General features: G+C 40.1%; 1 protein-coding gene across 5 annotated transcripts in view; it reads left to right on the top strand.

Annotated features, from left to right (window-relative positions):
* The window catches only part of RASAL2 (RAS protein activator like 2), a 448,317-nt gene that overhangs the window by 174,988 nt on the left and 246,761 nt on the right, over positions 1-26,568 (top strand). For 4 of the 5 annotated variants that reach the window (XM_029618579.1, XM_029618578.1, XM_029618576.1 and 1 more), the window contains exon 2: positions 7,088-7,215. In XM_029618579.1, the coding sequence (XP_029474439.1) occupies positions 7,088-7,215 (128 nt within the window). Of the gene's footprint in view, positions 1-7,087; positions 7,216-15,414; positions 15,514-26,568 lie in introns of those variants that run through there. The other variant, XM_029618580.1, reaches the window with a different exon arrangement.

The following is a 26,568-nucleotide window of genomic DNA, read 5'->3' as shown; positions in this document are numbered from 1 at the left end:
ATTGTGCTGTTCAATTTCTCCCCTTCCATCCCAAGTTTATTTTCCTTGTTTTTTGTAACTTTCCCTCTCCCTTTTTCTGATTCACTGTATTTAAAGTTCAAGGTTCTTATTGAAAATATTGTTTTTTACGTTACGTTATGCTTTACACTCCTTGTTATTTGTAAACCGGGTTGATGTGATGCCTATCATGAAACTCGGTATAACAAAAACAATAAATAAATAAATAAATCTTATATTTTAGAGTGTATTCCATACACAGTATGTTCATTTACACAGCTTGTACTTTATTAAGACAGCTCTCTCAAAATCCACTGTTTAAAAATACTCATACTTGTTTTTGGTTTGTTTCTCTTACCTGATTCATTTCAATCACAAGTACAGGATCTGTCTTTATAAATGGTAATATTGGAAGTACTGGATTATGACAGTTGGAGAAGAGGACTGTACTTGTACAAGAGCCTCTAGCTATTGTACATAACGTTTTCATTAATCAGCAGGAGTGAAAAAACTGGAGAGTAGAGCAGATCAGAGTTTTTGCTAGTGTAGTCATTGTAGTGGCGTTGGAATTTCTTTAGATGTGATATTGTACAGTTGAAAGTAGGTCAGCAGAATTTGTACTTAACAGTTTCCCTTCAATAACAAATGTCTCTTGTAGCAGCTATGGAGTACAAATGCCAGCAATTTAATTGTGTACAGTGGCTTTGCTTGCATTTGAAAACAGAGTCTATTTTTTGGGGATATGCTGACCTCTAGTGATGGTATTGAGACTCCTATAAAAGAGCCTTTCTACTTGTGATGCAATACAGTACATATGTATAACCAGGCATAAAATAATATCTAACCCTAATTATCTGCATTTCTCATAAGGAGTCTGATTTTGTTCTTTAATACATAGAGGAGACCATCAGTTAAAAGCAAAGAGTCCTGAAGATGTAGGTTATGAGAGACAAAATACACAAAGCTTGTTTCTTGCTAGTTAATGATATTCTCTGGGACAGGATATTGATAGTGAAGAGAAGAGAAGGGGAAAACTTTCAGCTACTATAATTTATATTTGGGGTGGGCAAACCTTTTGGTCAGAGGACCACATTGGGGGGGGGGGGGGGCAGGAGGAAGAGGGGAAAGATGAGTTTTAGCCATTTGATCACTTCTAGCTGCAGACTTCCTGCTGTCACCCAACTCACCACCAATGGCAGTGGTATGGCCACTACTGACTTATATAAATGCTAGGATACTTGGCACTGAGATATAATTTAATCTTGCTGTTTATCCTTAACTAAGGTCATTATCCTGTCAGGAAGGCTTATTTAATTCATACATACCCAAATATTTGGTTTATTTGTAGTCTACATGGTAACCAATCTTTTGTTAGTTTGTATCATAATTTTATCGCAATATGATTGAAATACAGTTCAGCACATTATGGAGTATGGGATACTGATATGCACCAAACAGACAAAACTCACAGTAATCATATCTGTTGTGTTTAATGTCACAAAGCAGTATGATAAGATAGTTATTTTAGGCTGCACAGAACCACACAATTAGAGGGGCACCATGATGGTTGCACATACACAGGTCTAAAGACAAGCAAGTATAATCAGTGGCAGAAAGGGGAAGAGCAGAACCATCATCTATGTGGTGCTAGAAGGTTGGAAGGAGGATCCAGGAGCATTGCTACCTTCTCTCCCTCCATGGAGGCATGTCTGCCTGTTTCTCCAGGCTGGCCAATGACTGGGGACAGGAAGACCCCAGTGGCTAGGGGAGCCAGACAGAAGTACTTCTGAACAGATGCTGCTTCTCTACCTCTCATCATGGGTTCCCCAGACCCAGTTAATAACCAGAGAATCAGAAGCTTGCTCAGTAATGATTCCTCCCAGTCCTGTGATTGTTAAAATGCTGGAAGGAGAGGTGAACATAAGGAAGGGAGAGAGGTGAAAAACATACCTGGTGCAGTAATGAAATACAAGTTTCTGCAATTCTTTATCAAATCTGGGAACTCTCCAGATTTGGCCTGCATACTCTGGAATTCTAAAGGAATCGCTGGGTCTCTGGGCTAACACCAGAAAATTCTGGGTGGGCTGCAGAAGTGGGCCTGCGCAGCCTAGTAGAAGGAGTAGAATTAGTTGCACGTCCAGAAGAAGGTGGTCTTTCATTGCCCATGTATCCAGAAGAAAGAGGTCTTCCATCGGCCTGCGTGGCCAGAAAGAGGATGTCTTCCTTCAGTTGTGCAGACTAAAGAAGAAAGAGTAGGCTGCTGCTGCTGTCCTGTGGGTCCAAAGGAAAAGGAGGTGGAAGGTGCTGCTGTTGCCCCATGGACCCAAAGAAGGAGGAGACTGCTGTCTCTGGTGGGTTTGGGGTGGTGAGAGAGGAGGAGTATCTGTGTGGGCGAAAGATAGAAGTGAGTGTGAGTGAGCATGTGTGAAAGAGTGTGTGGGTGTATATATGAGAGGAGTGAGAGTGTAAGTGAGCAGGTGTGAGTGTGAGGGAAAGAATGAGGATGTATATGTATGAGAGAGAGCATGTGAGTGTGTGTGTAAGTGTAAGAGAGAGTCTGTGCACATACCCCCCCCCCCCTTCTCCCCCTTCTAAACCACAGTAATCTCAGGATGACTGGAAATAGAGTTCCCAGGTGTGATTTTCACACAGTCTGTATTCCAATCTAAAGACAGTTCTGCAAGGTAGTGGCCAGATCTGGAGAAGTATAACCAGTAGGGGGAAAAAAAAAAGTGAAAATCCTTCTGTACAAGTTATTGGTGAGATTTTTTTTTTTTAAAAATATTTATCACTTCTTAGTCTTTATTTGGGTATGATCTGAGTGGAAGATGGTCTCTTCTTGGCCTTTTGATGGAGATTGAGAACCTGTACAATATGAAGGTGGATAATAATCTGCTACCCAGATTCATTTGGAACACAATTATGTTATGACCATTGCTAAAGCAGGAGACATAAAACCTCTATCTAAAAATAAAAAATTGTGCCCAGTTCTGGAGGTCGTACCTTCAAAGGGATATAGACAGCACAGAGGCAGTCGAGAGAATAAGTACTAAAATGGTGCAGACTCTGCACCAGAAGTCCCATAAAATGAAGTTCAATAACCTAAACAGGTATATTCTAAAGTGGAGAAGGATATAACAGAGACATTCATATACATGTTTTATTTTAAAGTTTGTTCATTATATATGTTTGGTTGTAAACCGTTTTGATTAATTCTTTTGAATTGTAAAGGCGGTATATAAACATTTTTAAATAAATAAATAAATAAATAAATAAACATCAAATGTATAAATAATGGACAGAAAGCAAACATTTTTCAGTAAAACAGTAGTTCTGGAACAAGAGGTCATCATAATGTGAAGCTCCAACAAGGACTTAGACTTAGAAGTAACTTTTGAAAATATTTTATCTCAGAAAGGGTTTGTGAATGCATGGAACAGCCTCCCAATTCTAGAGATAGGGGAGGCAAAAATAGTAATAGAATTCAAGAAAGAATGGGATAAGCAGAGATAATTCTTAGTCATGAAGCAAAAGCCAGAGATCAACTGGGATCTGTGCTATTTCAACAGAAAGAAAATTGGGCAGACTCTGCGAGGTCGATATTCAAAAGCCAGTTAAATGAATAACCGAAAAGTTATCCCTCTAAATAGCAAAATGGCGATATTCATCACCGTATGCAGTTTTGCGGCCAGAATGAAGCCGCATAATCATGGGTGGGCCGGAGGTGGATGGGAGTCATTTCCGGGAGGAGCAGAGTTAACTCTGGTTGTGCCATAGGGCTTGTACTAAAGTTAACTGAATATACTTATCTGGCTAGCTTTATGATAGCTGGGTATATTCAGCGGCACTACCTGCTAACTTATCTAGCCACTCCACAACTGAATATCGACCCCTATGGGCCTTACTATCTTATTTGTTGTCATATTCTATGCTTGTAAATTTCTAGGTTAGTATGGATTAATCAAATTAGATTGTATGTGTTTGTGTCAGCACAGTCTCTGGTAAATGACAAGACTGTGATGTCACAGCAGGTTATTATGATTCCAGATGAGAATATAGCTGCTGTTGTCAGTACTGGAGACGTTTCAGATGTGGAACAAAAACAAACTTTTCAATGGAAGTGGGAGTAAGCAAGGACCAGTCATGAGTCCCTTCATATTAAAATTGGATGCATTGACAAAGGATATTCACAAGGAGCCTCCATAGTGCGTACTATTTGCCAACAACATTGTGTTTAAGTGCAGAGAGCAGGGCTAAAAAGGAAAGCATGAGAAATGGAAAGAATATATTGCAGAGTTGAGTTTAGAGACTTTGGATGGGCCATATGGTCTTTATCTGCTATCATATTCTATTTTCTGGATATAAATAGATCCCTTGCAGAGAGCTCAAAGTGAGGGACCAAGGCCAAACAGCTAAAGTGGAGAAAAATGAATGACGTAAAGGAATTCCAACCTAATTAAAAAGAAAGATGTAAAAGATAATAATATGACCAGTATAGTCTACAGAACTGAATGCTGAAGCAGGAGAAAGAAAGAAGAATAAGAAATGGGTGTGATAGAGATGAGGATGTCATGCTGGATGCTTAGGGTGATGTTAAATAACAAGGTCAGTGTGATTATGCAAGAGTTCCACCTGGGCAGACACGCTGCAGAGACAGGATACAAAGTCAGACTAATCAGAGTTAGGAAGTAGTACCGGGCTGCTGGAAATTGTAGTTCAAGGAAGTTATGTATGGCTTTGAGAGAAATTGCTGGGATTGGCTATAAAGGGCAGTTGAAGATAATAAGATGTGGTTTGAGCAGGGAAGAAAAGGTTTCCAGGAGAGATGTTGGGGTCAGACAAGCAGAGGACCAAGGGCCAAAACACTACTAGAAAGGCTACAGAGTGAAAGGCAGAGACTAGATGGAAGGGTAACTAAGGTAGACTTTACACTGTCACTCCAGCTGAATCAGTAAAAGCTTGAGAGCTTTTTGCTTGGGTGCTAATGTACAGTACACACAGAGTTTGAACCAATCTATACATCAACACCTGCATTACATGATTGGCTTGCCCTGGTGTCTCTGGGGAGGGTCCTTTGAATGTAACTGCGAAGAAAATAGGCTTGAGCAAAGAATAAAGTTAATTTTACTGTTACTGCCTTGCTGTGTGCGGTGTTCTGATCTACCAGTGGCCAGTCAGTCTGATATGAAGATGTTAAGAAAAGGCAGAAGGTGGCAGAGATTGCAGAGAAGATGAGGGAAAAAAACCCTAAAAGAACCATGAAAATTTAGACCAGCAGAAAGATACTGGAAACGCAGGTGAAGGGGAAAAGACCCAGAGGCAGACAAAAAAAAAAAAAAAAAGACTTGGATCAATACCATTCACCAGGATATCGAGGCCTGTAGCTTGAGCAAAAGAACCAGACGTCACTATATAGTGGAGGGTGGTTTGAACCATAGACAAATTCAGCGAGCTGAAATTTGGCTCGCGCTTAGAAAAAGAAATGCACGGAGCATAACCGCAGTCTCTAATTTTTCCGTCGGATTGGATTCCAGTTTCCAGCATTTCCTCTGAAGCAGGACTACGGTCCGAAACATGGCCATGTCGGGACGTTTGGGATTGATGCATTATGGATGAGTATCTTTATACTATCATTAGCCTTGGATTCAATAATTGAAATTTTTTCTATGAATTTGGATCGGGACTGTTTTTATAATATTTTGAAAAAAAAGAAAAAATTTTAGGAGTTGAAAATTAAAGTAATTAAGACCCCTTATAAAAAACGAGATGGTCTGTTCTATGCCTGCTCGTGTATAGAGGGTCTAACAAAAGTTTGTTGGGTCGGTAATAAGGTGCTTTATAGTTTTATACCAGTACATGATTTGGTTGTTTGGTTGAACCATAGACCCCCATGAGTGGGCTGCGTGCATGCATAGAAGAAACAAACGACTTAAGAAATTTTGTATGTATTCCTAAATGTCATAACGGCAAACTGAAGTTGAATGGCGCAATAAGAAAATTATTGTAGTAAAAAAAATTTGTAAACTTCATCAGCAGCATATTCCTTATAACCAGAGACCTGATTTTATTGCATTTTTCTGCTGGTGATTTCATTGGGGCGGGGCATTTTTCAAATGTATTTCATTTGCTGTAATCACACCCAACTCAACAAAATTATCAGCAGAGAATTGCCCTTCCCTTTCTCCCTGCTATTTGACTGGTAGGTCTTCCTTCCCCTGCTTTGGGGTGCTAGGGTCACTTGTGGTCCTCTGGACCCATCTCCAGACATTGTTCTGTCCTCTCTCCCTGACACCCACTTTCCCATCCCCCCCCCCCCCCCGGGTGACACGTGGAGAGTGGAACTTACCTCTGTATGCCTCTTCCATCTGTTGGTTTCAGTCTTGTGGTTTCAATCGCAATGTCAGAGGATCTCACAAGATTATTGGGAATTGTGTGGCTCAAATTGTGAGACTTAAACCAGCTAGCAGAGGTGGCAGATATAGGTAAGCTCACTTTATCCTCCTGCTGGCTGAGAGGCCAGGGGATGGGGAGAAATGGAGGAGGGAAGACCTGGAGATGTGTGTGTGGGGGAGGGGGGAATGGAAGAAGGAAGAAGTGTGGGGGATTTTGGGCTCACAATAAAACTGGGTCCTTATATATAGCACCTATCTACTGTCCTGAGAACCCAGGGATAACAAATATGAAGAAGAAAGGAAATAATACTGTGTTGGAGTTTTGGTATTTTTCTTGCATTTAAGTCCATGCTCCCTCCCATTGTAATGTCTGATTTTGCATATGAAGTCACATTAAGAATCCAAGTGTTCTGATGGATTTTCTCAGATGAGTGAAAAAGAAAGAAGGTCCTGTTTGTATGTACAAGCTCTTGGTACTAAAGAGAAGAGACATTTTTTAAAATCAGAAGTAAATGCATTAGCTCAAAAAATGCTTGTAATTTCCTATCAATGCATATTACATGCAATAAATGTAATATTTCTAAATCAGAGCACTGAATGAATAATTATCAAAAGTCAGACTAATCTGAATCTTTGAAGGCAATTTTTAATTTCTGGATGAGATGGACTAATTGTGTGTTTTTCAAATTCTCTTGCAGATGTGAAAGGGCCACCAACCCACAGACTATCTTGTGGTCAGTCACCCTACACCGAAACAACCACATGGGAAAGGAAGTATTGCATTTTGACTGACAGTCAGCTAGTGCTTCTCAACAGGGAAGATGAGGTGAGATGAACACTGTCATCAGGGTTTCCTTGAATGCAGCCACTGAAATCAAGTCAAATGCTTCTTTCAGTCTGACTGTCTGGGCCAGGCTGGGTAAGTCAGAGTAAAGTGAACAGAATAAGTGAGCTATGAGTTCAGTATTTGGGTAGATAGTTTTTCTTTCTCTTCCTTAGGAAGTGGATACCATGCATTTGCTAACCTAATTTTCACTACTCTTCTGAATGCAGATAACATAAAAAGTAGAAAAACTAAGGGGGTCATTTTCAAAAGGATTTGTGTGTAAAAGTAGCATTTATAACAATTTTCAAAAGCTCATTTAGATGCTTAAAATGCACTTATGTGTATAAAAGCTATCAACAATTCAATAGCGTATATTATAGCAATTTTCAAAAGCCCACTTATTCAAGTAGAGTGCATTTACATGCACAACACTGTTTTAAGCACGTGAGTATTTTGAAAATTACTCCTATCTAGTAAAATTTAATTCTGAACACTACAAAGGTCGCATTAAAATTGAGTTCCAAACGCAGCAAAATGTAAACCAAAAAAACAAAAAAAATATTACCGATGTTATAATTGAGATCAAATGTCGGTATATAAAAATAATAATAAATAAATAAAATAAATAAGCAAATACAAGAATAAAAAAATGAAAACATATCTTGAACAGTATTCTAGTACCAAAAGGTCTATCCATTCTACTATTCATTTACCCTAGTGATATAGGACAAGTGTAATAATTGCAAACTTGTTTCTGCAACCTTTTCTACAGCAAAACAAAGCATTCTATGTGTGAACACATTAGATTTCCATTGTCTTCACACCTGCACAGCAGATGCATTCCACAGGGCTGTATCTGCAGGAAAGGGTTCCTAAACTGATAAGTGATTTGTCTGGGTGATGTTTGCAGTAGGCTGCTCTGAGAAGACATTGTATATATTTGTATTGGCGCTGCTGCTAGATTTGGTACATTAACACCTAGTGTGACCTTCTCTCTCCTAAATAGCTCTTCTACATTCTTAACAGAAAAAGATGCAAATGAACACAATTGCACTACTCATCTGTTGTCATATGCTGCTGATAAAGGAAATTATGGTACACTTCATTAAAAGGCTGGAGCAGTAAAGTTTTCACTTGTAACATAGAAACCTAAGAAATAATAACAGATTAAAATGCTATATCACTGATCCTGCTTGAGTTCTGGCCTTTTCCCATCACTAAAAGTCCCCTGTACTTGTCCCATGCATTTTTACCCTGACTTCCTCCAGGGAAAATAGCCTTATAACATTTTAATGTCTGAATGTGACTGTTTGTCTGAACTCTTCCTATCCTTCCCCACTACCACCAAAATAACTTTTAAACCATTCATCAAATTTAATTCTAATTGTGCCTCCTGCTTTATATGATGTTAGTTTAATTTGCAATGATTAGTTAACAAGTCAGTGTTCAAGTTTGTAGTTGATTTCGTTGCATCATAAGTTAATAAATGTCCTGCTTAAGGCAAAAAGAGTATATATGGTTATGGTTTGTGGCACCGGTTTGCAGTCACAATCTAGGTTGCTTCTCATTTTCCATTTGAAGAGTTTCTGGGCATATATTTAAAATTTATTACTTGTGCATTTCACAGTTCATGGTGAGTTACATCAAAACATTCAAAATTTAAAAAAAACAAAACAATCAATCATCAACAAAATAGGACACACCATGATCAGACCAGCAACAGCTTAAGGATATTTACATTGGAGCATTACTCAAATGCCTGTCTAAATGTATAAGCCTTCAATTGCTTTCTAAAGGTTTTATGACATGCAATAGCCCAAAGCTGCATTGGCAACAAGTTCCAACAGACAGGACCCGCTACAGAAAACTTCCTGTCCTGAAAGCTGTACCAACTTTGGGGAGGTGACATCAAGGCGTGCTAAATCACTACACCAAAGAACTTGTGATGGTCTAAACAGTTTCCAGAGGGATAATCTCCATGTGTTTGTCTCCTATAACCCTTTTATGGAATAACCAAATCTTTCGCAAACACATCAACAGAACGAATTTCCTCTGGCGCACAATCATGGCTTCCAATATGTGGGGCCAATGCTTGCTGAAGGGAAGATCCATGTTCTCCATCAACTCCAAAACAGAATAGGAGACACCGTTGTCCTAATCCTTAAGTACCTGCAATTGCCAGCCGTTCTTACTTTGTTAAGATGCAGGGGAAGGGAATTTGGAAGATGACTGAATTCGTCTGGAAAAACTACTCCTGGAGAAAGTATACAAAAAAAAAGTTTAATTTCCAAAATCTACCAGATTTTATTAGATGAGATGCCTGATCCCATCTAAAGATACAAAGCTCGTTAGGCTAGAGACCTGGGAAGAATGTAATGATTGACATGGAGGGTGAGCCCTTTGTGCTGAGGCACAGTTGATGCAGCCTAATAGATGGACCTATGAGGCCTATGCTGGCAGCTGGCAAATGCGCCCTATAGTGGGACAGTCTGGTGCTTCACCTACATCAGCCACCTTCCCCCGCAGGTTGAGCCCTTGATTCTGGTTGCTGGCAGGACAGCTGGGTCCCTAGGGCGGTGAAGAGAGCAAGGGTCCAAGGACACGGTGGGGTCAGGACAGGCAGCAAGCTGGAGACACGGAAACAGTCCGAGAGCCAGGGCAGGCTCCAGTAAACTTGGTCAGGTCTGAGTAAGAGGTCAGGAAAACGTGGTCAGGTCCAAAGCAAGAGGTCGATACCAGGAGATCAAGCCGGAGTGGACAAGGTCACTGGACGAGACAGGCAGGAGAGGGCAGGGCTCAGGGCCGGTGCTAGCTGTTTTGCTGCCCCCCCCCCCCCCCCCACTCTTCATTCGGTCTCTGTCTCGGGCCTGCCAAAAAAAAGCCCAGCTCCTTTCAGTGACCTAAACTTTAAAACTGTCATCCCTCTACCCTCTGGGTCTAAACCCCCTCCCCTAGAACCCATTTTTGTTGTAAGAGTAATAGGTGCCCTAGGCAAATCTTATACCCTTGCACCACCACCTCCTGCTCTCTCCATGTACACAGATAAAAATTATGCGCTTTTTTTTTTTTTTTTTTATTGCCATACTGGGTCAGACCAAGGGTCCATCAAGCCCAGCATCCTGTTTCCAACAGTGGCCAATCCGGGCCATAAGAACCTGGCAAGTACCCAAACATTAAGTAGATCCAAAGCTACTGATGCTACTAATAGCAGTGGCTATTCTCTAAGACAACTTGATTAATAGCAGTTAATGGACTTCTCTTCCATGAACTTATCCAACCTTTTTTAAATCTAGGTACACTAACTGCACTAACCACATTCTCTGGCAACAAATTCCAGAGCTTAATTATGTGTTGAGTGAAAAAGAAGTTTCTCCAATTAGTTTTAAATGTGCTACTTACTAACTTCATGGAGTGCCCTCTAGTCCTTCTATTATCCGAAAGAGTAAATAATCAATTCACATGTACCCATTCTAGACCTCTCATGATCTTAAAGAGCTCTGTCATATTCCCCCTCAGCCGTCTCTTCTCCAAGCTGAACAGCCCTAACCTCTTTAGCCTTTCCTCAGGTTTTACATGAAAAAGAATATTCAAAGTACAGTCTTATGAGGCTAAAAAAAAAATCACAAGTATTTGCATGCATTTCTTTGGTTCAACCAGAAAACCCTACAAAAAAAGACACTTAGAACCTATAAGGCGTTAGGACTACTGTAATGCATGTTAGGTGTGGGCTTGACCCTCAAAAAGCCATGAGTAAATTACAATTAAAATATAATAAACCTACCACACCAAAACAGCACTAACTGCCAGCACTTAAAAAAAAATAACAACCCTACCTATGAAAAGGCAACACTGCAAATATTACACCACGCCCTAAAACACCAATACACCTCCTATTAAGAAAAACAGAAGAAACGAAGCTGCTATAGATTCCTACAGGCTAGCAAAATACCCTTGCCTTACACATGCAGAACACAGACCTTTAGCAAATACAGAATAAAGAGACCATAAAGTATAAATAGAAACATGCAGGCAAAAATGGAATAGGAAAACCGCAACAAGTCAGACTCTCTGCAGTGCAACAGTGGAATAACAGAAACATCACCAATCCTCAGACAGTAAAATCAAGAAATATAATAAATACATTAATCATAATAGTATAAACATACTAATAAGAGTATTTCAAAACAGCTGGTGAATGGAAGATCCAATAATTAAAAAGTCATAAACAATTTTTTTTAAATTTCTCAAACACCAACAAAATATTTCAAAACAGCAAACACATCAAACAGCATCCAAAAATTAAAACTAATAAGAATAAAATAATTCATGCTCTCCACACCTGGAAACGTTTGATTTCCAGTCACTCTGAGAGTATAGTGGATTAGTGAGAGAGGGATACATAAACTTTCTGCTCTCTCTCTCTCATAGATATATATCTATACATACACATACATATGTTCTCTTCCTCATACATGCACATGCTCCCTCATACATGCACATGCTCCCTCTTACATGCACATGCTCCCGCTCTCTCACACATTATCAGACTCATACAAATGTTCATATATGCTCCATCCTACATTTACAGATTCACACACTTTCCCTCTTACATACACATATACACACACACAAAGATCCCTCTTTCTCACATATACATGCTCAGACACACACATACATGTTCAGACACACACAAAAAGAGAGCACCCTATGCTTCAATACCTTAACCTTTCCTAATATAAACTAAAGAATTGACTTCTCAAAAACTTTACTATTTAGACCTCTTATTCCATCATCCCTAGAGCTTGTATTTCTTTCACACCCATGCTGAGAAACACACACATGCCTCCTCTCATACCCAAATGCTCAGACACCCACACACATAAACACACACATACATGCTCTGATATCAACACCCACACATAGACACACACACACATGCTTACACCAAGGCCTCTACCAGCAGCCCCAGCCCTCCAATTCTGCTGCGAGCCAAATTGGGAACTGCCTTGTGGCTTTTTTTCCTTCTGGTCACCTAGAACCATCATTCCTAGAATTTGCATCTGTCTCAGTGCTTCCTCACACATACATGCTCACACACACACACACACACACACACACACTTGCTCAGACACACACACATACTTGCTCAGACTCAGACACACAAATACACACACATGCACACACATACATGCACAAATGCACACATGCTTATACCAAGGCCTCTCCAGCAGCCCCGGCCTTCACTTCTGCTGTGAGGCAGGTTGGGAACTGCCTTATGGCTTTTTTTCCTTCTGGTTGCCTGGGAACCACATGGTCCTAAAGAGTTCATCTCCTCATCTTGGCCACGCAGCTCTTCAACTCATCTTGCCGTGCAGCCCTGCAGCTCCTCCTCATCTTTGCATGGCCCTGAAGCTCTTCATCTTCGAGGCATGGCAGTTGGGGATCCGCCGCATGGCACTGCAACTCCCTGCTCTTCGATGTGGGGCCTTGTGGATCCTCCTTGTGGCGGCGCCATCAGCTCATTCAACTCTATGGAATCCCTCTCCAGGCCACCACTACCCTGTGCAAGTGCATGGCTTGCACAGTGGATTGCGCCAGCCCTGGCAGGGCTGGTTGAGGCAAGGCTGGTTGAGGCAAGAACAGGAGCTCATGAAGCACCAGAGCCAGGAATCAGAAACACAGGAAGCAAAACCCTAGAGCAACACTTACTGTTGGATGCAGGAGACCCATTGCTGAGGCAGAGGTAGGTAGTCCGAGTCTTATGTAGTCATCAGAGCGCGTCGCGGGCCCTGGCAAGACTGGATGAGACAAGGTTGGTTGAGGTAAGAACAACAGGAACTCATGAAGCACAAGAGCCAGGAATCAGAAACAGACAGGAAGCAAGACCCTGGAGCAACACACACTGCTGGATGCAGGAGACCCATTGCTGAGGCAGAGGTAGGCAGTTCGAGTTTTTTGTAGTTATCAGAGCATGGACCCTTTAAACACAGAGGTTGTATACATGTGTGTGCCTTAGGGGAAGCCATGACAGCAATGGCGTGTTGGGCTGCAGTCAGCAGTGTCCATTCTGTGCTGATGTCAGGACCTGTTGGTGACATCAGAGTGAATGCTGCAAATCCTTACAAAGAGATCCAGATAGCAAAGAGTGGGATATCATAATCTGGAGGTTATCTCATGGCAATTATCTGTGCACGACTATCAGGGAAAAGGGTTAAAAAATTTTATATCACTGGTATAACACGCCAGTTAAGCTGCACAAGATGGGGTTGAGTGATAGGTGTTGGAAAGATTGTAGGGAAGTGGATTCCTTGGTTCACATGTGATAGTCATACCCCCTAATCAAGATGTACTGGAAGAAAGTGATATCATGGATCCATGAAGTCAGGGGGACCCTACTTCCCCTCAAACCAACAACAGTTGTGTTGGCCTTACTGATCCAGGGGATCATTTCCTCATGCAGAGGTGGAATACTCATGGTAGACCATTTATTGGTGGCTGCCAGAAGGAACCTAGCCCAGCATTGGAAATTGCCTTGAACGCCTTCCCTTTTGATGTGGGTACAATCAGTTTGGAACACTTTTTTTCAATGGAACATGACTTTGTATATGAGAGACTTACTAGAATATATTGAGAATTTGGGACCCTTTTTATGAAATACGTAAGAAAGGCCTTAGGGTAGACTTCGGTGTTTATAATTGAGTGGATTCCAGGTCTTAATGTCACGATTTCTAGTAAGGTCAAAGGGTTGAATGGATAGCTAACTTCCTTTCATTTGCAGACTACATTTTACTCCTCTGTAAAACTTTAGAGACTACGGAACAGCTGATCTTGCTCTGTAAAGAAAAAAAAAAGTTCTTCTCTTGTTATTGCTTCATTATATACCTTTTATTGGCTATTGTAATGCTCCTTACAGAGTTGTTTGTCTTTAACTTGTACAGTTGTATTTTTCTTTCAATAAAAAATCATAGAAATTGAAAAAAAAATCCTCACATAATACTGCAAATCCAAAAGGGTTTTCCTATAATGTAGAAAATTCTGGTGTTATGATTCACCTTGTTGAAAAGATTGAAGGTATGCATAACCAGCACAGCTCTCTGCTTCAACGGCAGGGGAGAAGAAAAACTGATACTTCACGCATATCCAGCACAGCTCTCTGCTTCAACGGCAGGGGAGAAGAAAAACTGATACTTCACGCATATCCAGCACAGCTCTCTGCTTCAACGGCAGGGGAGAAGAAAAACTGATACTTCACGCATATCCAGCACAGCTCTCTGCTTCAACGGCAGGGGAGAAGAAAAACTGATACTTCACGCATATCCAGCACAGCTCTCTGCTTCAACGGCAGGGGAGAAGAAAAACAACCAATAAGGGCTGAATAACATAGTCTGGGTAAAACAAATAAGCATGGGTGTAGCTTGCTTATTGTGGAGGTTACTACCCCTACTACCCCTAACTAATCAAGCTTGATATTTCACTTGGATGCAGCTCCATCACTGCTCTCTACATTAATGGTGGGGGTGGAAGGGAAATAGAACCAAAGAGCTAAGAGAAGGAGTGAATAAGCATGTAGATAAAAGTGAACCGGTAGATGTGGTGTATTTGGATTTTCAGAAGGCTTTTAACAAAGACTCTCATGAGAGGCTTCTAAGAAAGCTAAAAAGAAATGGATAGGAGGAGATGTCCTTTTGTGGCTTGCAAACTGGTTAAAAGATAGGAAACAGAGAGTAGGATTAAATGGTCTGTTTTCACAGTAGGAAAAGATAGACAGTGGAATGCCTCAGGGATCTGTACTTGAACCAGTGCTTTTTAATACATTTATAAATGATCTGGAAAGAGGTACAAGTGAAGTAATGAAATTAGCAGATGACACAAAATTATTCAGAGTAGTTAAATCACAAGCGGATTGTGATAAATTGCAGGAGGATCTTGAGACACTGAAAGATAGGGCGTCTATATGACAGATGAAATATAATGTGGACAAGTGCAAGGTAATTGTGATGTAGTGCAGCCCTGCCAGGGGGGGGCAGGAATGGATAAGATACCATAAGGCGGCTAGTAATACTAGAGCCAGCCAGCAGGGGGAGCAGGTGAAGGCGAGAAACTACAAATCCCAGGTTCCTAGAATCACCACCTGACCTGTGAGGAGAGCCTGGAGGCGAGCAGGTGGCAGATGTAGAGACTGATGAGGCAGACACAGGTGAACCTGGGGAGCTAGAGGAAGAAGGCGTGCCTACATGGGGGCAATGGCCAGAAAAAGCCAGGGCCATGAAGCAGGGGGAGAGGAGGAAGGAAATGGAGGTAGGTTCCAGGGGAGAGGAATCCTCCAGCTCTCCCATGGATATAGCCTAGCCAGAAAAGGGAAACATATAACCTGTACCCTAAGGGAAGTTAGGGCAGGGGTGTTTGCTGGTGAACTGGAGAGCCGGGGGGGCTCAAACAGTACCTTTGCTCCAGTACGTGTGTTAAGGGGTTAGAATGCTGGAGAGCGGGGGCAGGGTCGTTTGTTCAGTCCTGAGGGGATGGAGCAAATGTAATAGATGCAGCTATTTTGCTTTATAAACATGCTTTGAGGAATCTGTCTCTCTCCGTGTTATCTTTGGGGGGTTGGGGGACTCCTTCAACCCCCACTCCATACAAGGAGAACATATAAGCCCAGCAAAACCAGGGCCTGCGGAGACCTGAACCCAGGGAGTCCTGTGCGGCTGACGGTCTCCAGGGATATCTGGGACTCACGAGGGGCCTGAACCACAGGCAGAAGAGCGGCACCCAGGGCAGCACGGGCGGTGAGCCTTCACAGTAATGCATATAGGGAAAAAAACACCCATGCTATAGCTACATGATGTTAGGTTCCATTTTAGGAGTTAAAACCCAGGAAAAGAATTTGGGCGTCACAGTTGATATTCCATTGAAATCGTCGGCTCAGTGTACTAAGGCAGTCAAAGCACACAATGTTAGGAATTATTAGAAAGGGGGGATGTTATAATGCCTCTGTATCGTGGAAATGTTCGTGTAGATATTGGGATGCACAACAGTCATAAATTTGGTTTTAGGTTAGCCAGGTTCGATAGTGTGCACTATTTGCCAGTAATGCATGCTATTCTAAATAGTGCATACTAAATATGAAAGGAAATAAAATAAAATAAAACCTGCCATTTTGTGATTTTTTTTTATTGTACATTTAAAAAAAACAAAACAAAAAAACCCCACATGAAATAAGACTGTCGTTGACAATGTCATATCAAACGAAAGCACATCCTTAATAAACACTGCCTCTTCAGCCAACCCAGAATACAATTTGCTTTCTTAAATCATACCCCAGATTTGTCATCAGGCTGGCACTATTTGCATATTTCATTAATCATTGTTTGCATTCTTTCTTACTCTATTCCTGTGTCCCGTACATGCACCTCAATTTCATTTATTCCTCTTGAAAACAATTTGAGAGTCACTCACTCACAATTAAAATGTTCCATATTTTTATTTAAACAATTGATTAAAAATAGAATAATCCAATCCATAGTATAAATAATAGAGGGACATGCACATATGGCTTCCTATTATGTCTATTTTTCTTTTTTGGCAGGGACTGTCATTTAATGCCACATTGTGACCAATTTCCCTGAGATATTTATGCAACATTATAAAAAAAAACTATTCTGTTACATATATGTTCCTCTTTCTTCTCAAAATTTTCATTTTTTGACCTAACAGTGTTAAATCATATATATAGAAACATAGAAATATAGAAATGACGGTAGAAGAAGACCGAACGGCCCATCCAGTCTGCCCAGCAAGCTACGCACTTTATCCTTTTTTTTAAAAAATTTTTTTATCTTTTACTCTCTCCCACCTGTTACTATTGGCTTCCAGTACCCTCCAGCCCTAATTCCCCTCCACCCCACCACCAATGTAGAGAGCAGTGCCGGATCTGCATCCAAGTGAACATCCAGCTCAATTAGGGGTAGCAACCGCTGCAATAAGCAGGCCATACCCCTGCCACATACTCTTACCCACCCCTGTTTTGTTTTTTTTTTGGAGATGCAGCCCTCCATCCTTCCACTCCGTGAAGGTGGAACACCAACCACTGGCATCCCGCTCCGTGAATGCTTCTGTGGCTGCTGCCGCTCCGTGCAGTGTTTTGCTGCCGCCTCTTTATTCACGTCCTCTAGACTTGATGGATCCACAGTGTTTATCCCACACCCCTCTGAAATCCTTCACAGTTTTCAATACATACAGTGATCTATGTTGGTAAAAGGGCTTAGGCATTGTGAATGGAAGACATAATGGGTATTTGTCCACATCTAGATGTTGTCTGAGCCTGTAAGGTTAGTCTTTTAACTTTAAAGGGTGGAACACATTTTAACAATTTGTATATGTATTTTTTACTCTGTAGCTATTAGAGCTGCAATACAGACTAGAGAGATATAACTGTGCATAACTTTGGTTAATAATTTTGGAATAAGGCATTAACCAAATTATGTTTGTCATGCAACATTTCTACTTTATTTTAACATCTGGGTTCTAATTTATGCATGACATTATTAATGTCATGCATAAATTAACTGGGAAATATGCGCATAAGGGAGGCCAATTTTCAAAGAAGACCTATGCACATGTCCGCTTTGCAAATTTTCCACAAAACACTACCAATCCACACACAGTGGGGGTAATCACAATAATCACACTACAAAACCGACACTCGTTAACCTTTTAAATGTTAATATACCATGAATTTTTCTTTTTTTTTTTGTTTTCAAAATATAATGATTGAAAGCTTCAAAACTTGCTTAAAACAACTCTTTTCACACTTACACATAATTCCCATAGAATTATTAACAAATTTTTAAAAAAATTTTAAAGGGTGTAAGTGATGCTTCATAAAACTTTAGGGCACCATCCTGGTGTACCTTGTTTAGCCTTTTAATCATGAGCACCACCGTCCACCCTAAAGTCCTTTTTATTTTCTCAAAAACATTTCAGTTTTGATGAAAGATTCTCTATGAGGAAATGTGAAAAGCAACACAGAGGATCACAGTTCGCCAAAAAATTCAATAAACCAAAAGGTTTCACTTTAATCATGTATACCGCAACAAGCGGCTGTGAACATTGTTAAAGAATCAGTAGTATCCCATCAAGGTCCTAGTAGGATTAAGGCTGAATTTTTGAGCACACTTGCAGAATTGGTGATATTTAACAACTATTTCAGTTTTGATGAAAGATTCTATCACCAGAACCATGGAATCCCCATGGGTTTTTCATTGGCCCCGGCTGTTGCAAATTTATTTGTAGCAGATTTTGAAGAAAAAGTCATCTACAGGTCCCAAGGGTGGCCTATGATTGGGACTTGGTATAGGTACATCGATGACATTTTTGTCATCTGGAAGGATTCAAAAGAAAACTTGGAACTATTCATGGACTGGATTAATGGTGTAGATCAAAATTTGAAATTCACATTCCAGCACAGTGCTTCAAAAATAGTGTACCTTAATGTGGTTGTTGAAATTAGGGATGATCGAATAGTCACTACAGTAAACAGGAAGCCGACTGACAAAAACAACCTGTTAAGGTATCATAGTCACCACTCAGCTGCTTTCAAGAAGGGGTTACCTGTATCACAGTTCTTTTGGATTAAGCGCATATGCTCTTCTAATGATGAATTTGAGAAGCAGGCAGTAATGTTGATAAAGAGATTTAAAGATCGTGGATACCCTGCTAGGGTTATAAGGCAAGGGTACAAAAGATCAAAGTATAGTGATCGGATGCAATTATTAACATACCGGGAACGCAGAGTACATGAACAACTTGTTTTTGTACTTCAACAGAGCACTTCGACTTCTGTGGTGATTAAAGCTGTAAAAAGACACTGGCACATTTTAGGATTCCACAAAATCTTTGAGGATTTACCATTGTTTGCAACAAGTCGGGGCTCTAATATACGGGACAAGGTTCTCCGGGCCAATTTAAGAAGTGTGGAAGGTACACAGTGTGGGCCAGATTTTCAAAGGGGAATGCGCGTAAGATACGCATGTACCCCCCCCAAAAACCTGGCCCAAACACCCCCTGCACGCGCCGAGCCTATGTTGCATAGGCTTCTGGCGCCCGCAAAGCCCCGGGACGCGCATAAGTCCCGGGGCTTTCCTGGGGGGGGGGGCATTTCGGGGGGCGTGTCGCAATCTGCACATCATCGGGGGGCGTGACGCGTTCAGCGCGTCATCTGGGGGCGGCGCCATGGGCGTGGTTTCGGCCCGGGGGCATGGCCACGGCCTCCGGACCAGGCACTGGACCAGAACATGGAGCATGGCAGCCGGCCCAGCGTGAGCAAAGTTACGTCTGCTTCGAGGTGGTGATGTCCTTTCGTGGATTACAAACTGGCTAAAAGACAGGAAACAGAGTAGGCTTAAATGGACAATTTTCTCAGTGGAAGGGAGTGGGCAGTGGAGTGCCTCAGTGATCTGTATTGGGACCCGTACTTTTCAATATATTTATAAATGATCTGGAAAGAAATACGATGAGTGAGATAATCAAATTTGCAGATGATACAAAATTGTTCAGAGTAGTTAAATCACAAACAGATTGTGATAAATTGCAGGAAGACCTTGTGAGACTGGAAAATTGGGCATCAAATGGCAGATGAAATTTAATGTGGATAAGTGCAAGGTGAGGCATATAGGGAAAAATAACCCATGCTATAGTTACACAATGTTAGGTTCCATATTAGGTGCTACAACCCAAGAAAGAGATCTAGGCGTCATAGTGGATAACACATTGAAATCGTCAGTACAGTGTGCTGCGGCAGTCAAGAAAGCAAACAGAATGTTGGGAATTATTAGAAAGGGAATGGTGAATAAAACGGAAAATGTCATAATGCCTCTGTATCGCTCCATGGTGAGACCGCACCTTGATTACTGTGTACAATTCTGGTCGCCGCATCTCAAAAAAGATATAATTGCGATGGAGAAGGTACAGAGAAGGGCTACCAAAATGATAAGGGGAATGGAACAGCTCCCCTATGAGGAAAGACTAAAGAGGTTAGGACTTTTCAGCTTGGAGAAGAGACGGCTGAGGGGGGATATGATAGAGGTATTTAAAATCGTGAGAGGTCTAGAACAGGTAGATGTGAATCGGTTATTTACTCTTTCGGATAATAGAAAGACTAGGGGGCACTCCATGAAGTTAGCATGTGGCACATTTAAAACTAATCGGAGAAAGTTCTTTTTTACTCAACGCACAATTAAACTCTGGAATTTGTTGCCAGAGGATGTGATTAGTGCAGTTAGTATAGCCGTGTTTAAAAAAGGATTGGAGAAGTTCTTGGAGAAGTCCATTACCTGCTATTAATTAAGTTGACTTAGAAAATAGCCATTGCTATTACTAGCAATGGTAACATGGAATAGACTTAGTTTTTGGGTACTTGCCAGGTTCTTATGGCCTGGATTGGCCACTGTTGGAAACAGGATGCTGGGCTTGATGGACCCTTGGTCTGACCCAGTATGGCATGTTCTTATGCTTTAGGGATAGTAGTTGCCGTTCCATGCACCCTTTTCTTACTTTCCAACTCTAGCCTTTAGGGATCTACTGTCTTTATCCTAAGCATCCAACGCCCTCTCTGTGAAGAAATATTTCCTGATGTTGGTTCTGAATCGTGACCCTAGTCTACTGTTTGCTTTTCTACTGAAAATGTTCGAGGAACAAGCATCATTCAAAACTTTCAGGTATCTGAAGATCTGCATACTCTGTAGGCCAGTTTTGAAAAAATCCCCATGGCTGATGATTGCCTGCAATCCGCCCCTGTCTATAAACCTCTTTACATTGAAAGACAATTAAAGATTACTTTAAATTCCTAACCAAGTCAAAGATTTTTTAAAGGGGGTGTCAAGCTTATATTTTTTTTACTTTGATCATAACTGTTTTCCAAAATTGCTATATTTCTGGACACATTTCTGGATTACTATAACTTCTATGGTTAATCCTAAATAACTTTTCTTATAGTTGAGCATCTACTGGGATCTTTCAAACTTAAACAAAGAAAAAATTTCATATCATCCAAAGTGATCTGCTTCCCCAGACATTTTTGCCTGTATCTCTTGCTCTGTTCCAAAATTTGCATATTCTGTGATCCCTTTCCTATTTTATATCATTTAAGTAAAGAAATGGTCTAAAACTTCATTTTATGCATTTTGTATTCCAGTGGATGTTTAACTAACAGTTTTGGAGTGTTTTTGGTAAATTGGAATGCATATCTTACCTATAAATAAGCAAAGTATTGTTTGTACAATGTTACACATGTTTCCTATAATTGGTGAAAAAAAGAAAATCTTGTTTCTAGGAAATGTCTTCCTTCAAAACCAAATTAGCCCATCTTGGAAAATAGAGCTACTCATGCCCAGTTGAAAGGTATCCACTACTAGGAACAAAAATGAAACTGGTGTTTTTAACAACCACCCTTTCCTCAATAACTTCCATGCCCAGATCATTGCCTCAATCAGCTTGTGTTTAAGGACTTTGTTGTCCCGAAAAGTTCCCTTTATTTGCAACAAGGATATCACCGAATAGGGCTGAATTATTTTTCTTGCAATCAGCAGTATTACAACTGTCTATATTTAATAGCCAGGCAACAAAACTTCTTAAATGTCAAGCCACACAATATATTAGGAAATACTATTCCTCCCCATTCTTTTTCTCTCCATCTTAAAAAGCTGATTCTTGCTTTTTTCCCCTTCCACAAAAATGTTATAACATGGTAACATCTGCATTTGATAAAGCAAATTGGGTGATAGTATTCTGAAAATTGCATATCTGTCATACAAAGAAAGAGACAGTTGCTAATTTTTTCTAAAGTTACCCCAATGTTGCGCTGATATAGCAATTTAAGAGTTTGTGGTGGTATTACACTTAAATATTTAATTGGATCTGATAACCATTGCTTCAGAAAGTATGGCATTTACTGAGACTTGAGAGAATGAAATAAAGGCAGTATTTCAGACTTATGAACATTTATTGTGAGACTGGAAATCAGACCAATAGTTTTGAAGTTTCATGAACTCCGTCAGGGATTTTGGTTTGGCTACTGTTAATAAAATGTTATTGGCATATAAACTGCTTTTAGTTCCTGAAAAACTTATCCTAATGTCATTAAAGGTTTTTACATTTCTTGATTTGATTGCAAATAGTTGTAATGTTGAAATAAACAATAAAGGAGAGAGGGGATAGCCTTGTCTTGTAATGTTAAACAGATTAAATCGGCTACTGATCTCACCGTTCACTCTAACCATGGCTTTAAGAGACCTATAAAGTAACTGCATCTTATCAGTAGACTTCCCTTAATTCTGTACCTATCCATATTTTATATATAAATATAATACAAATCTAGCACAAACTAAATAGATATTTTGCTGGAAGGTATATACTATATATTGACAAAACTCAAACAATAACTTTCTTCCCCGTTTCAAAAATAAGGATTTATTACTCCTACCCACAAAGTATATAAATGATGTTTATTTATATTCTAATCATTTTATAAGGCACATATCAAATATTTATACAACTCAGCATATCAAAAAATTTTAAAGCAATTTAAAACCACATAAGAACATAAGAAAATGCCATACTGGGTCAGACCAAGGGTCCATCAAACCCAGCATCCTGTTTCCAACAGTGGCCAATCCAGGCCATAAGAACCTGGCAAGTACCCAAAAACTAAGTCTATTCCATGTTACCATTGCTAATGGCAGTGGCTATTCTCACAGGGGGTAATTTTCAAAAGGAGTTACATGCGTAAATGTAGCTACTATTGTAGCAATTTTCAAAAGCCATTTACTCAAGTAAAGTGCACTTATGTGAGTAAATCCTATAGACAAGTCAATGGCATATATTGTAGCAATTTTCAAAAACCCACTTACTCAAGTAAAGTGAATTTACTCCAGTAAACCTGGTTTTTACTCGAGTAAATGCTTTTTAAAATCAGGCCCTAAGTGAACTTAATAGCAGGTAATGGACTTCTCCTTCAAGATCTTATCCAATCCTTTTTTAAACACAGCTGTACTAACTGCACTAACCACATCCTCTGGCAACAAATTCCAGAGTTTAATTGTGCGTTGAGTAAAAAAGAACTTTCTCCGATTAGTTTTAAATGTGCCCCATGCTAACTTCATGGAGTGCCCCCTAGTCTTTCTATTATCCGAAAGAGTAAATAACTGATTCACATCTACCCGTTCTAGACCTTTCATAATTTTAAACATCTCTATCATATCCCCCCTCAGCCGTCTCTTCTCCAAGCTGAAAAGTCCTAACCTCTTTAGTCTTTCCTCATAGGGGAGCTGTTCCATTCCCCTAATCATTTTGGTAGCCCTTCTCTGTACCTTCTCCATCGCAATTATATCTTTTTTGAGATGCGGCGACCAGAATTGTACACAGTATTCAAGGTGCGGTCTCACCATGGAGCGATACAGAGGCGTTATGACATTTTCTGTTTTATTCACCATTCCCTTTTTAATAATTCCCAACATTCTGTTTGCTTTTTTGACTGCCGCAGCACACTGAACCGACTATTTCAATGTGTTATCCACTATGACGCCTAGATCTCTTTCTTAGGTTGTAGCACCTAATATGGAACCCAACATTGTGTAATTATAGCATGGGTTATTTTTCCCTATATGCATCACCTTGCACTTATCCACATTAAATTTCATCTGCCATTTGGATGCCCAATTTTCCAGTCTCACAAGGTCTTCCTGCAATTTATCACAATCTGCTTGTGATTTAACTACTCTGAACAATTTTGTGTCATCTGCAAATTTGATTATCTCACTCGTCGTATTTCTTTCGAGATCATTTATAAATATATTGAAAAGTAAGGGTCCCAGTACAGATCCCTGAGGCACTCCACTGTCCACTCCCTTCCACTGAGAAAATTGTCCATTTAATCCTACTCTCTGTTTCCTGTCTTTTAGCCAGTTTACAATCCACGAAAGGACATCGCCACTTATCCCATGACTTTTTACTTTTCCTAGAAGCCTCTCATGAGGAACTTTGTCAAATGCCTTCTGAAAATCCAAGTACACTACATCTACCGGTTCACCTTTATCCACATGATTATTAACTCCTTCAAAAAAGTGAAGCAGATTTGTGAGGCAAGACTTGCCCTGGGTAAAGCCATGCTGACTTTGTTCCATTAAACCATGTCTTTCTATTTGTTCTGTGATTTTGATGTTTAGAACACTTTCCACTATTTTTCCTGGCACTGAAGTCAGGCTAACCGGTCTGTAGTTTCCCGGATCGCCCCTGGAGCCCTTTTTAAATATTGAGATTACATTTGCTATCCTCCAGTCTTCAGGTACAATGGATGATTTTAATAATAAGTTACAAATTTTTACTAATAGGTCTGAAATTTCATTTTTTAGTTCCTTCAGAACTCTAGGGTGTATACCATCCGGTACAGGTGATTTACTACTCTTCAGTTTGTCAATCAGGCCTACCACATCTTCTAGGTTCACCGAGATTTGATTCAGTCCATCTTAATCATTATCCATGAAAACCTTCTCCATTACGGGTACCTCCCCAACATCCTCTTCAGTAAACACCGAAGCAAAGAAATCATTTAATCTTTCCGCGATGGCCTTATCTTCTCTAAGTGCCCCTTTAACCCCTCGATCATCTAACGGCCCAACTGACTCCCTCACAGGCTTTCTGCTTCAGATATATTTTAAAAAGTTTTTACTGTCAGTTTTTGCCTCTACAGCCAACATCTTTTCAAATTCTCTCTTAGCCTGTCTTATCAATGTCTTACATTTAACTTGCCAACGTTTATGCTTTATCCTATTTTCTTCTGTTGGTTCCTTCTTCCAATTTTTGAATGAAGATCTTTTGGCTAAAATAGCTTCTTTCACCTCCCCTTTTAACAATGCCGGTAATCGTTTTGCCTTCTTTCCACCTTTCTTAATGTGTGGAATACATCTAGACTCTGCTTCTAGAATGGTATTTTTTTAACAATGACCACGCCTCTTGGATATTTTTTACTTTTGTAGCTGCTCCTTTCAGTTTTTTTCTAACAATTTTTCTCATTTTATCAAAGTTTCCCTTTTGAAAGTTTAGCACGAGAGCCTTGGATTTGCACACTGTTCCTCTTCCAGTCATTAAATCAAATTTGATCATATTATGATCACTATTGCCAAGCGGCCCCACCACCGTTACCTCTGTCACCAAATCCTGTGCTCCACTGAGAATTAGATCTAAAATTGCTCCCTCTCTCGTCTGTTCCTGAACCAATTGCTCCATAAAGCTATCATTTATTCCATCCAGGAACGTTATCTCTCTAGCATGTCCCGATGATACATTTACCCAGTCAGTATTGGTGTAATTGAAGTCTCCCATTATTACTGCACTACCAATTTGGTTAGCTTCCTTAATTTCTCTTACCATTTCACTGTCCGTCTCACCATCTTGACCAAGTGGAAGGTAGTATATCCCTATCACTATAATCTTCCCCGACACACAAGGGATTTCTACCCATAAAGATTCAATTTTGTATTTAGTCTCATGCAGGATGTTTATCCTGTTGGACTCTATGCCATCCTGGACATAAAGCGCCACACCTCCTTCCGGGTGCTCCTCTCTGTCATTGCGAAATAATTTGTATCCCGGTATAGCACTATCCCATTAGTTATCCTCTTTCCACCATGTCTCTGAGATGCCAATTAAGTCTATGTCATCATTCACTGCTATACATTCTAATTCTCCCATCTTACTTCTTAGGCTTCTGGCATTAGCATACACTCTCTCATTCACACTAAGATTAAAAACATGAAAATTTCAACAACCTTACAACAAACATTTGACAAGAATTATTATCCTGTAGACATAGAACACAGACAAAGTAGTTGTAAAATAGATTTTGAATTTCAAATGTTCTATTCCAACAATCCTAAAAGATGCTACTTCAATGAACACAAAGTGTCAGATAAATTATATATTGGACAAAATAAGTAACATATTACACGGATTATTGAATATAAAAGTTGTATCAGGTCACAAAAAAAAGGAAGCACCAATTGTCTCTCATTGATTGCATTATAAGCATACTATAGACCAGTTGCAATTTTTTTTATTATCCAGCAATCTAACCTTCAAATTCCAGAAGAATAACACTAATATGCTTTAAAAATAAGACCTTCATACATGGAACATGTTTATGCTCTGTGTCAGCATGTAAAAAAAGTTCCTCATCAAATAAGGGCCATGGTAACTTCAGTGGCTTGTGTCTCAAACCACTTCTATTGAAGACATTTACAAAACTACAACATGATCGTCTGTTAACATTTTATGTTCTATAACTGTCTGGTCATCATGTCCTGA

Source organism: Rhinatrema bivittatum, chromosome 10 (assembly GCF_901001135.1).
Source record: "Rhinatrema bivittatum chromosome 10, aRhiBiv1.1, whole genome shotgun sequence".
NCBI lineage: Eukaryota > Metazoa > Chordata > Amphibia > Gymnophiona > Rhinatrematidae > Rhinatrema > Rhinatrema bivittatum.
Note: the sequence above shows the minus strand (reverse complement) of the source record. Positions and strands in the feature narration are given on the sequence as shown.